At 33.0% G+C, this 10,768-nt stretch overlaps 1 protein-coding gene across 1 annotated transcript; it reads left to right on the top strand.

The window, feature by feature from the left end:
• Positions 1 to 367: 367 nt before the first annotated feature.
• LOC131070901 (E3 ubiquitin-protein ligase SGR9, amyloplastic) lies at positions 368 to 1,600 on the top strand. The gene has a single exon (XM_058006570.2). It carries the CDS (start codon positions 502 to 504, stop codon positions 1,441 to 1,443), a length of 942 nt encoding a protein of 313 aa, XP_057862553.1. The 5' UTR covers positions 368 to 501; the 3' UTR covers positions 1,444 to 1,600.
• The last annotated feature ends 9,168 nt before the right edge of the window (positions 1,601 to 10,768 follow it).

Here is a 10,768-nt window from a genome sequence, read left to right as displayed (position 1 = left end):
TATATATATTTTTTATTTCTTTAAAGTTAGTAATTGGAAAGTTTGATGTGAAAAAAAAGAACAGTTATTAAAACATAACAGGTAACTGGTCTCTTCCCCTAAACATTTACAACTAAAAAATACAAAAAAGTACTGGAAATGCAGTTTTCACCTCTACTGATTGTTTTTGGGGACAGTAGATATATTAAGAAAGCAGAGCATGTGGAGGAAGTGCAATGCACTGTTCCTGAGACTGACTTTTAAGGCCATAGAGGATGTGTAAAGGATCAAAACTTAGAGGCCCTGCAACAAGCCACGTGTGCCAGCCGCAAACAAATGCTTTAAAATAACAACAATCCTGCAAAAAGTCCAATCAAATAACGTGCTGCTGCAGATTTGCCGAGGACAGGCGCATTGGAGAAATACATTTCGTCCAAAAATTCAACTGTAGAATGACGTGCACATAACCATACAACAATAATTCCTAGTGTGCCACTACAGACTAAAATCCCAAGAATTTCAATGGCAGTTTGCAATGGAGAGCTCGCGAGTTCGATCCTCCAGAGACTCCTCACCATGAAAAGCCAAGAATTGTGGAGTCTGGTAGAGATTTTAGCCTGTGAATCGATGATGCATTCACAGAGGCTTTGGTCAATTTTGCAATCGCCTCTCCGAGTTGAGAATCTAATTGGGCATATAAACACACTGTCTGCTGAACAAAAGAAACTGCTGGTTGGGCGAGTCGCTCTTTCCTTGCTTAGAAAAATCTGTGCTTTCATGGAGGATGATAATGAGAATGCTCCTCTACACGAACAAGAGGCTCCAAAATCTCATCTTGGAAACAGGGCACCCAGGAATTTTAACCACAAAACCATAAAAATCTCATCTTGGAATGAACCAGCATCTGAGTTGTGTCACACAGACGCTGCACTAGTGTTGCTCATTGTAGCTGAAGCCCATGAGCAGGAATGCAAGGAATCTGTGAAGAAATGGGAGGGGGATGGAAGGTTTCTTTATGTCGATGAAATGAAATTATCACCCAGAAGATACCTGTATGAGAACATTCTGAAGATGGCTTACAGTGTGCCTGGATTGATGGTTGATGAAGTTGGGTTGAGGTCATATATTGACCTAGTTTGCAGATATGTGAGGCTTCTTGGGTTATTCATGTCTGAATCAGAGTGTGAGTCTCTGTCTCCTCCTGCATCTGCTGCAACTATTCTGTCTCTTCCCTCTGCTATTTACACAGGTGAAGGAAGTCAGATTACAATTTGTTCAATATGTGGGGATGCTTTGGAGAGTAGATTGAGTGTTGCAAGCTGCTTGCCATGCTCTCATGTTTATCATTGGGAATGTATTCATTCATGGCTGAAAACCAGGAATACTTGTCCTCTCTGTAGGCATGAGCTGCCCACTGATGATGTCTTCTATGAAGTTGCAAGACACCTGAAATGCTTCATGTAGAGGATCTTCTCCTAAACTCACTAAACTTCTGTTCAATGGCTGAATTTTGATGTATTCAAAAAGTTCTTCTGCCATATCCTAAATTTGATATAATAATATGATACTAACTATAGAGATTTTTTAAAATGAATATTTAAAATGATAATATCTATTTAAAGTGATAATATCTGGTCATTTGAGGACATTTTACATTGGTAATTCCAGATGAATATATTTAGAAGTATAATAATTATAAATAAATTTATACATTTAAAAGCAAATTTTAGGATATAATTATAAATTAATAAGGTAGCAAATCATTTTAAAATAATATTATGTATATAGGGATAGATATTATGTGTATACAGATGGATAGAGATGTTGGCATATTGTACACTGTCTTTAAGTTAGTTATTTAGAAATTATATTAGTTAGATATCTATATACAGGAAGCAAATTTTATTATAAGGATATGTGAAGAATATGATGTGTATGGGATTTATTAAACAACATGGAGTGGTTTCTTCCATAAGAGGTATTGTATTGTGTTATCCTACATCGAGGGTTTATATTATTTCTACATAAATTGGATGTTAAAACATCTTGACCCATGAACATCTCTTATGTTATCTGAGATCTATCTTCTACATTGTATTGTTTCCATTAATATATGTGTGGATCTTACCAAGGGCTATTAGAGTGTGATTCAAGGACATTTAAAACATTAGAAATTAATGAATTTTTATAATTTTGGAGGTCAATTTGTGAAGTGCATATCTCAATTTAGTGAATTTCTTTTTAGTTTTTGAAGATCTATTAAATGACACATTGAAGTTGCTCTAGTCCAAATTTAAGGTCATTTGAAGTCGATTTGAAAGAAGTTATTACAAATTTATGGTTCCCACCAAATTCACTAAGACGACTAAAGATTGATAATTTTTTAATTTTATTTTTAAAGGATTCATCAAAGACATATTGCAGCTAGTATAGTTCAATTTGAGGTCATTTGAAGCATATTTGAGAAGAATATTGTGAAATTAGGGTTTCCACCAAATTTGCTCCCCAAAGTTACAAATCAATGAATTTCTTGGAATTTTTTTTAAAGAAGCGAGTTCCAAGTAGAAGTAAGTTACAATACAAAATTTAGCATTTTATTTATTTATTTGGAATAAGTTGTTATCAAAATATTTTGGAGGACGATAGGGCACCAAACTAGAGGCCAAGGTGAGAATTCTCACACACCAAGAAAATATCCTAACAAAGATGATTTAGACTTAGAGTTAGGATCAAGTCAAAATTTATATTCAAGTGGTTGTGAATAAATGAAAACATGTTGAAGTTGGAAGAAAATATACATAAAATATGCAGTCTCAAATATTATAAGTGACTAGTATGAAAGATGACATGGCTTACCTCAAGGAAACATTGCCCCACTTCAAATATCTATCTAGATGATATCTCTCTCATAATCAAATGCACAACATGATGTTTCAAGTAGTTAAGATAGACCATCCAAACTATCTAATCGAAATCCAAATACTAGAATATGGGATCTTAGAGCTTATATTGAAGGTGAAACATACAATTTGATGGTAGGGATCCACTGACTCAGATAAATCAAATAGGTATTTTTTTATATACATTAAATTTCAAGTGTGAAACAAATAATAATGTATTCCTAATATCTAGAACTAGAGCAATTCATTTGTTATCAATGACTATGTGATCAAAGGAAGAAAAATTATTTTGAGCACTATCATCTAGTTAATTTGTACAAAGGAGCTATAATCACACACTAGAAATAGTGTCTCAAACAATTATTTTAGCCATTTAGTCAAACTCTAGAAAATGTGATCACTCAAGGATGTATTCAATATTTATAAAACCTATCCTTGTGAGTAGAAACAAATATAGGGGAGAACTTGAATGAATTATTTCTTGGTGGGCTATATTTGTACATCTAGTTAATTTGTACAAAGGAGCTATAATCACACACTAGAAATAGTGTCTCAAACAACTATTTTAGCCATTTAGTCAAACTCTAGAAAATATGATTACTCAAGATGTATTCAATATTTCCAAAACCTATCCTTGTGAGTAGAAACAATTATAGGGGAGAACTTGAATTAATTATTTCTTGGTGGGCTCAACGATCACATCCAACATGAGGTACACATAGTTTATTCCTACTATATATCACTCTTTTTTATTTATTCTAAAGAATCAAATAACAATTGACATGAATGTAAATCAATGATCATAATTACATCATATACATCTGTAATGGATGGAAAATGGAGTAGGAGCATTCACAAGTTAAGCCTTGTAAACTAGGAAATAACCTAACTTTCCAACCAAAACATTGAAGGAAGGGAGCACTCAGTTGACCCAATGCAATAGAATTGAATGTAGATCAAGTTCTTCTTCCTTTCTTAATTTGAATGCATTTGACGCTAGATCTAGGGTTAATGATGAATAATTGACATGAAATAGTAGAAACAACAAGCTACATATAAAAAATATGGACATGGGGCTAAATCTAACTATAAGAAATAGAAGAACACCTATGGTAGCAGGTTTGGCTTGAAAGTGTTGGACCATGTGGTAATTTTCATCCTGGTCCTTGATGTCAGATGTAGATAGATTGGGATATTTCAGAATTAGGACGTTGCACATAATTTTCTCCTAGAAGCTCGTCAGGAAATCTTGAGACCGTGGAAATTTTTTCATCCTAGTCCTTTGATTTTTACCTCTACAAAAGTCAAATTTGATTGTCATTGTCTCCTCTACTAGAATCTTCGTTTGTAGCTCCTAAACTTGTCACCTGCACACAAAAAGAAGAAAAATGTTTTTGTTGATGGGAATTTTCCTTAGGTAAAACCCCAGGTTTGGAATTAACCCTTGAATTGAATTGAAATGTAATGGAAATACTGAAGTAAAAGCTTATCTTTTTAGGGTAAGACTAGATCTGAATTTGAAATGTTTGAATTGGAACTTGACACCTTGATGAATCTTGCATTGAAGTCTTCATGCCAAGGTTGATAATTGCATGTAGAATGTCTTCATAAAGTCTTGATCATGGATGCCATCATGAATGTTTTGAATCTAAACCTTACCTCTCCTTCACTACCTTGATGATGCTTGATTGCTTGCTCACTTGAATTTGCAAAATTGCAATTGAATTACAGCTTGAGGGATCCCAAAATGAGGCGGTTATGATTGCTTTTATACCTAACTACACAAAATATGTTTCAAATTTTAGGCAAGGTGACATTGGGAATGTTTTCTTGCCTCTAATATGTGATCATTGCGAGGTCCAAAGGGGTCCCTTTTAGGAGGACCATGGTGCCCAAGGCATCTTCGTCCTTCTAATCAGGATCCAAATTTGAACAGAGTCCCACTCAGGTGCAGAACATGTTGAATCTAGGTGGGTGTGAGTAGAATCAAGAGAGTATTAGGGAATAGGAGGTTGGAACACAAAAGTAAGTCCTAGGTGCGAACGAAATTGTGCAAGGCTACAATTTATGATGCTAAATCTATCCCCCAATTTAGAGAGAGCGTGAGCCTACAATCAAAAAATTAGTAATCCAACAAGGTTCACTAAAATTGAATGCTTGTAATTGAAGTTGATACCTTGATGGAGCTTCTAAAATTGGAGTGTATAGTAATTGAAGTTGATACCTCATGTTATTTAATCAAAAGTCAAATTTGATCAAACAAGGTTATAATCACATATTTTCCCAAAAAGAGGATCATCCTTCTCTATTCATCCATATTTGACACTCCTTCCTAAAAACATAACACATCAAAAGAGAAACCTTGACCTCTCCTTCACTGCCTTGATGATACTTGATTGCTTTCTCACTTGAATTTTCAAAAGTGCAATTGAATTACAACCTGAGAGATCCCAAAATGAGGGGGTTAGGTTTGCTTTTATACCTAACTACACAAAATATGTTTGAAATTTCAAGCAGGGTGACATCCGAATTTTTTCTTGCCTCCAAGATGTGACCATTGCAGGGTCCAAATTTGGGCCCCTTTTGGCAGGATCATGGCTCCCAAGGCATTTGAAAGACAAGCATGTTGCCACAATGGTATGCCCCAAGATAGGACAAATCAAAGACAATGGTCACAAGACATAATGAGAAAGCACATAAGGGATCCACTAACTAGGATCAATATGTTCATTTGATAGACCATGTACATATCAAGTGGAACTACAAGCACAATGGAAGAAGAGTACATAAGATGAACACACATAAGTCATTTTGGGTCAACATGGTAGAGACCAAAAAGATATCTCAATTATTTGCATCATCCCCAATTAGACAACATAAAAGCACATTTACAAACAATAGCACATGTATGACATAACATTGATATGACATACAAATTGAGATATAGATATAGGAATGCCACGATAGATTCAACCTCTTTAAATTACCTTATTACGATGGAGCAACAAGGGTCATCCAAAGAAATCCTAACATAACACAAAGACATGTCAAACAACACATCACATGGGAAGCACATTACGTACAAGCAAACACACATAAGAATATATGGCACATATGAAGCTAGTCAAGCAAATTATCCACCTCCCAATCTTGCTTAACATCACTTAGGGATGATGGACGGATGCAAGAGGAGAAACATTGAGCATGGAAGATGGAGCTATTGCAAGTTTCAAATAAGGACCATGGTCTAATGATGAGTCACTTTGTTTGTCACTAGAAGCTAGGATTAATGCCTTTGAAAATCTTGAATAAAGTTCATATTTAATCTCAATAACCTCATACATATCATCAAAATCATTAGGATCAACATTGTTAGCATGAACAACAGAATTATCTATATCATCATCTAAATTAATCATAATAGGATATCTCACATACAAAGGAATTGAACCATCATAAATTGCATAGTCATTTTTTATTTTTAACATGGTGGATTGAGTTGAACTTCCTCCCTAGGGTTAGGAAAAGATTTGACAAATGGGATCAAGTTAAATTTTGGTGTCTTTGGGGAGGAAATGCTTTGGGAAGCAAGCTAACAAGCCTTGGCACGTCACCTATGTTGACATTCTCTCACACAACGATTTCTCTTAGTTCAACTCAAAACTTGAAAAGGTTGAGGATCAATCAACATAGGCATTTTTTATTCCCTTGTATGTGGTGGACCGTAGGAAACCTCATTAGGTTGAGAGATACAGGATGCTAGGAATTTTCCTTTATACATTGTAGATGGTGGAACCACAACATATAGGGGAGGAATAGAAGGAGTAGGAAGAAGTCCTTGTGTAGGATGAGGAGGAGGAATATCCATAGGTATACGCAAGGTTGATATCATCTCACTTGTCCATTTTTGATAGGATAAGAAAAGAGCATCATTTTGAGGTTGTAAAGGTTTAGGTAATTTAGGCCAAAAGTAATCAAGTGTGAAATTTCCATGCTTCGTTGTGGGTTAGTAAAGGTTATGATTGATCGATGATAATTTTCCCATTATGGGGGAACTTAAAACACTTATGGATGTTAGAAGGGATAGATTGCATCTAAGAGAGCCAATGATGTCCCAACTTCACACAAAATTGATCAAAGGTAGGGATGACAACAAAGGTAATATCTAAGAACTTATTGCCAACCTCAATTGGAAGAGTCATAGAACCTGTAGTAGGACAAGTGAAACCATCATCCACCTTGACCATAACATCAGACTTATCACATGTTTCTTGATTAAATTGTTGAGTAAAGAGATGTTCTTCAATAATAACATTCACCATACATACTGGATCAATGAGCACTCCATATGAGAGGTTTCCTTTAATCTTCACAGTAATGTATAATAGTCCATCAGGTACCTTATTAGTCTACCTAGAGTCAAAGGTGAAGGAAGGTTCAGGTTTGGATTTTTCAATAATGTTGACAACATTATTAGATTCCATGCCTAAATCATTAGAAGTAAAGCTATGTTTTTTGGACTCAGCCACATTAATAGCATGAGAAGGAAAAGGATTTGTGAAAATTTGCAAATTTTGATTAAGAGGTGCTAAGGACTTGTTTCCCTTATCATTCACACCTGTCATGGATATGATATTAGAATCAATAAGATCTTGAATCTTATTTCTCAAATTGTAACATTTTTATGTATCATGACCTGCTTGATGATGATATTGGCAAAAGGCTTTATGGTCAAAAGAAGGTGGTAGAGGCTTAGAGGTGTCTACAGGTTTGATGGAAGGAAGTTGCAACACATTAGCATTCATCAATCTAAGCATTATACTATGTAAATATTCAGAAAGAGGAGTTAATTCTTTTCTAAAATATTTGGATAAAGGGGCCACACTTGGTGTTGTGGCTGCCACTTGTGTGTTGATACGATTGAAAGAGTTATCATTGATCTTGATATAACATTGATTATGTTAGGGGGATAAACGGTTGTACATAAATGCACTTGAAGGTGCATTGGTGTATTTATATCTTGAGGTGATTCAATGAAAATATTAGAATCATAACATTAAAATTTTTTAATTTTATTGTGAAAAGATGATCATATGTGGACCTCAAGACATTATCTCTATGACATTTTAGTGTTCTTTCTTAAGTCTTGATGGGATGAATATGACAAATTCTTTGATTAACATAACTTTTGTTGGTATGTGGCGATTGATCATGTTGTTGCTCTCAAATTTTGGTGATTTGATAGTCATGTTTCCCCTAAAATTAATTGATAGGGGAGTGCAGGGTGTGTAGAGCCTCCTATGGGCCTGAGGGGGCCTAGGGATGAAGCCCATGGTAGGATATTTTGGGGCAATTCTCCCAAAGAAAAAATTGCTTATTAATTAATAAAGGGGCCAATTGTTAGTTTGGTATGTAAACAACCTTTGTAAAGTGCCAAAAAAGACTTGATAAATAAGTAGTTGTGAAATGTAAAAAGTTATGAGATTGTAATTTGTTTATTCGTTGGATAATAGAAGAAAATGGACTATTGTTTCTCTGTAGATGAACTACATTAAATTTGTGTAATATTGTGAATTGTTATTTTTGTCTTTTATTATGCATTATACTTAATATTGCTTATTGCTCCAAGTCTTCCTAAAACATAACATTTTTTTATTTTGACAATCAATTTTAAGTAACTTGTGACCACTCATACACATGTACACCAACCTTTTTCTAAGGTAAATGTTAATTGCCTTGTAAATACAGGGAAACATTTTTAAAATGAAAAAATAACTATAATTTTCTCATTATTGATTTTTCTCAAACTATTTACTTTTTTTTTCAATATTTTTTTATTTAAATAGCTACAAAATAATTATATATTAAAGAACATATGTTCCATATGTGGCCCTCAAACTCAAAAAAGATTACTTAATTATTGACCCAACTTAAATTTGAGTCCCTCAATCATTAAAATTTTAAAGATATTTAGCCTAATATTTTTTTTAGCTTCATGTTTGAAACATAATAGTTTGATTTAACTTTTATTTTCCTATCAATTTTATATACGAGATCCAAAGATGGTTAATTCTCGAACGGAAAATAATAACAATAACAAAATATATAAAGGACTAGGCAGGGAATAAATTTTAGGGTTTGAAAGGAACAATCCTTTCTATGTTAAAGGAAGTCTTCTACCATTATATGGGTTTATAATTTTTTCCTTATCTTTTTTCTATAATTTGTGTAATTAAAATGATTTTATAAAGAGAATGGTATTATTAAAATAAAAAGAATACTCATCCTACATCTCCCAACACTCATTTACTAAGGCCCTCATGTGATTTTTGGGTCCATTGTTTAGATAAGGTCCTCACATTTGACTTCTAAGAACAAAGAGGCTATACACTTCTCTTACCTAACAATGTGAGCCACAATTTAATTAGTTAGGTAAAACCCTCTTGCTATGCATGTAGAATTGAAAAAATTATAATTTTATTTTGTGAACAAGTGAATTTATTTTTATCTAGCAATATATTCACCTTCTATTGACAAGACATCATTCATTCTAGGTGTGACCACTAAACTCCTCATAGTAGAAGTTGCAATATGGAGCAATAACTTGAGAGTCCTACCTAGTCAAGTTTCAAAGTTTGGACTTAAAAAACAAGGGCAAGAGTTTGAGCCATGAGCATCACCAAACCAAAATAGTTTTGCAATGAAGAAAAAATTCATTGGACAAGTAGTACTTAGGTTCGTTAAAATAAGATAGATATGATGTTTATATTTTTTATTTTTCAAAAAGAATAATTTTAGATTAAAAAAAACTCCACGATATTTATAGCCAACATCCAATTTAGTATATTGGTGAAAAAATATCATATTTTATGTTTTAAAATATTGGATGAGATAAGAAAACCATTTAAATCTAATTTTACCAATTTTAAACATAGCTACTATAGGTAGCAAGAAAACAAAAAATTCACACCCAAAGATGTAATTTTTTTTTTAAACAACTAATATATTCCAAAAAAATAATGATGTATAGATGTCTCAATCTTTACTACATATCAAAATCTACTTTTTTAAAACCTAATAAAAAAGATCGAGAATTAGGTGTGCCATTAGCAATTATATTATTGAAAAACAAGCTAAATCCATGAACTAAAAATCAAAGATACATTTTGAGATTTGACTATATGTTTGATAAATATTCTTATCGAATGTTATCATAGTTATTAGTACAACTTATATATGCTTAAATAAGAGACTACTATATAAGCCACAATATGAACTCCCTTAATATGCAATTAAATAGGTATAAAATAATAAGGTTATTAATAAAGTAAGTAATAAAAATATACATTATATATAGTCATATAGAAAAAAATAGATCAAATAATTACCATGAGTGAATATATAAAAATGGTAGGGAAAAGGGATGCATTATTGGTGTTGACTTGTTGGCACATTCATATCCCATTTGATGAAGTATTCTACTCATGAGATGATATATTGCAGATAAAATGAGAGGGATAGAGAACACCTAGTAAACTATTAATGATGACTCATAAGAATCAATACACTTGACTTGAATTGGTGATTCTTTTCTTCAAGTCAAGTTTTTACAAACAATCTTCTTTTTATAAAGTTCCTTAGTTTCCTTGAAATTATAAGAATCTATTGCAAATGAAAATGTTGAGTAGAGATGTGTGACTGTCTCCTAGAAGTGTGCTAGTGGTATTTACATGGGAGTTGCATTTATACGACTTAATGAGAAATTTTACTAACTTATTCCCTTTAGTGTATCATATCCTATGTTGTGTAACTAAGTGTGGAAATGCAAGAATGAGATTCATGAAGATAAAAAATCAAGATCCCTTTGATACCCTTTAGTTTGCATCCAC

Source organism: Cryptomeria japonica, chromosome 1 (genome assembly GCF_030272615.1).
Source record: "Cryptomeria japonica chromosome 1, Sugi_1.0, whole genome shotgun sequence".
NCBI classification, from domain to species: Eukaryota; Viridiplantae; Streptophyta; class Pinopsida; order Cupressales; family Cupressaceae; genus Cryptomeria; species Cryptomeria japonica.
This window is presented reverse-complemented; position numbering and strand designations above follow the sequence as displayed.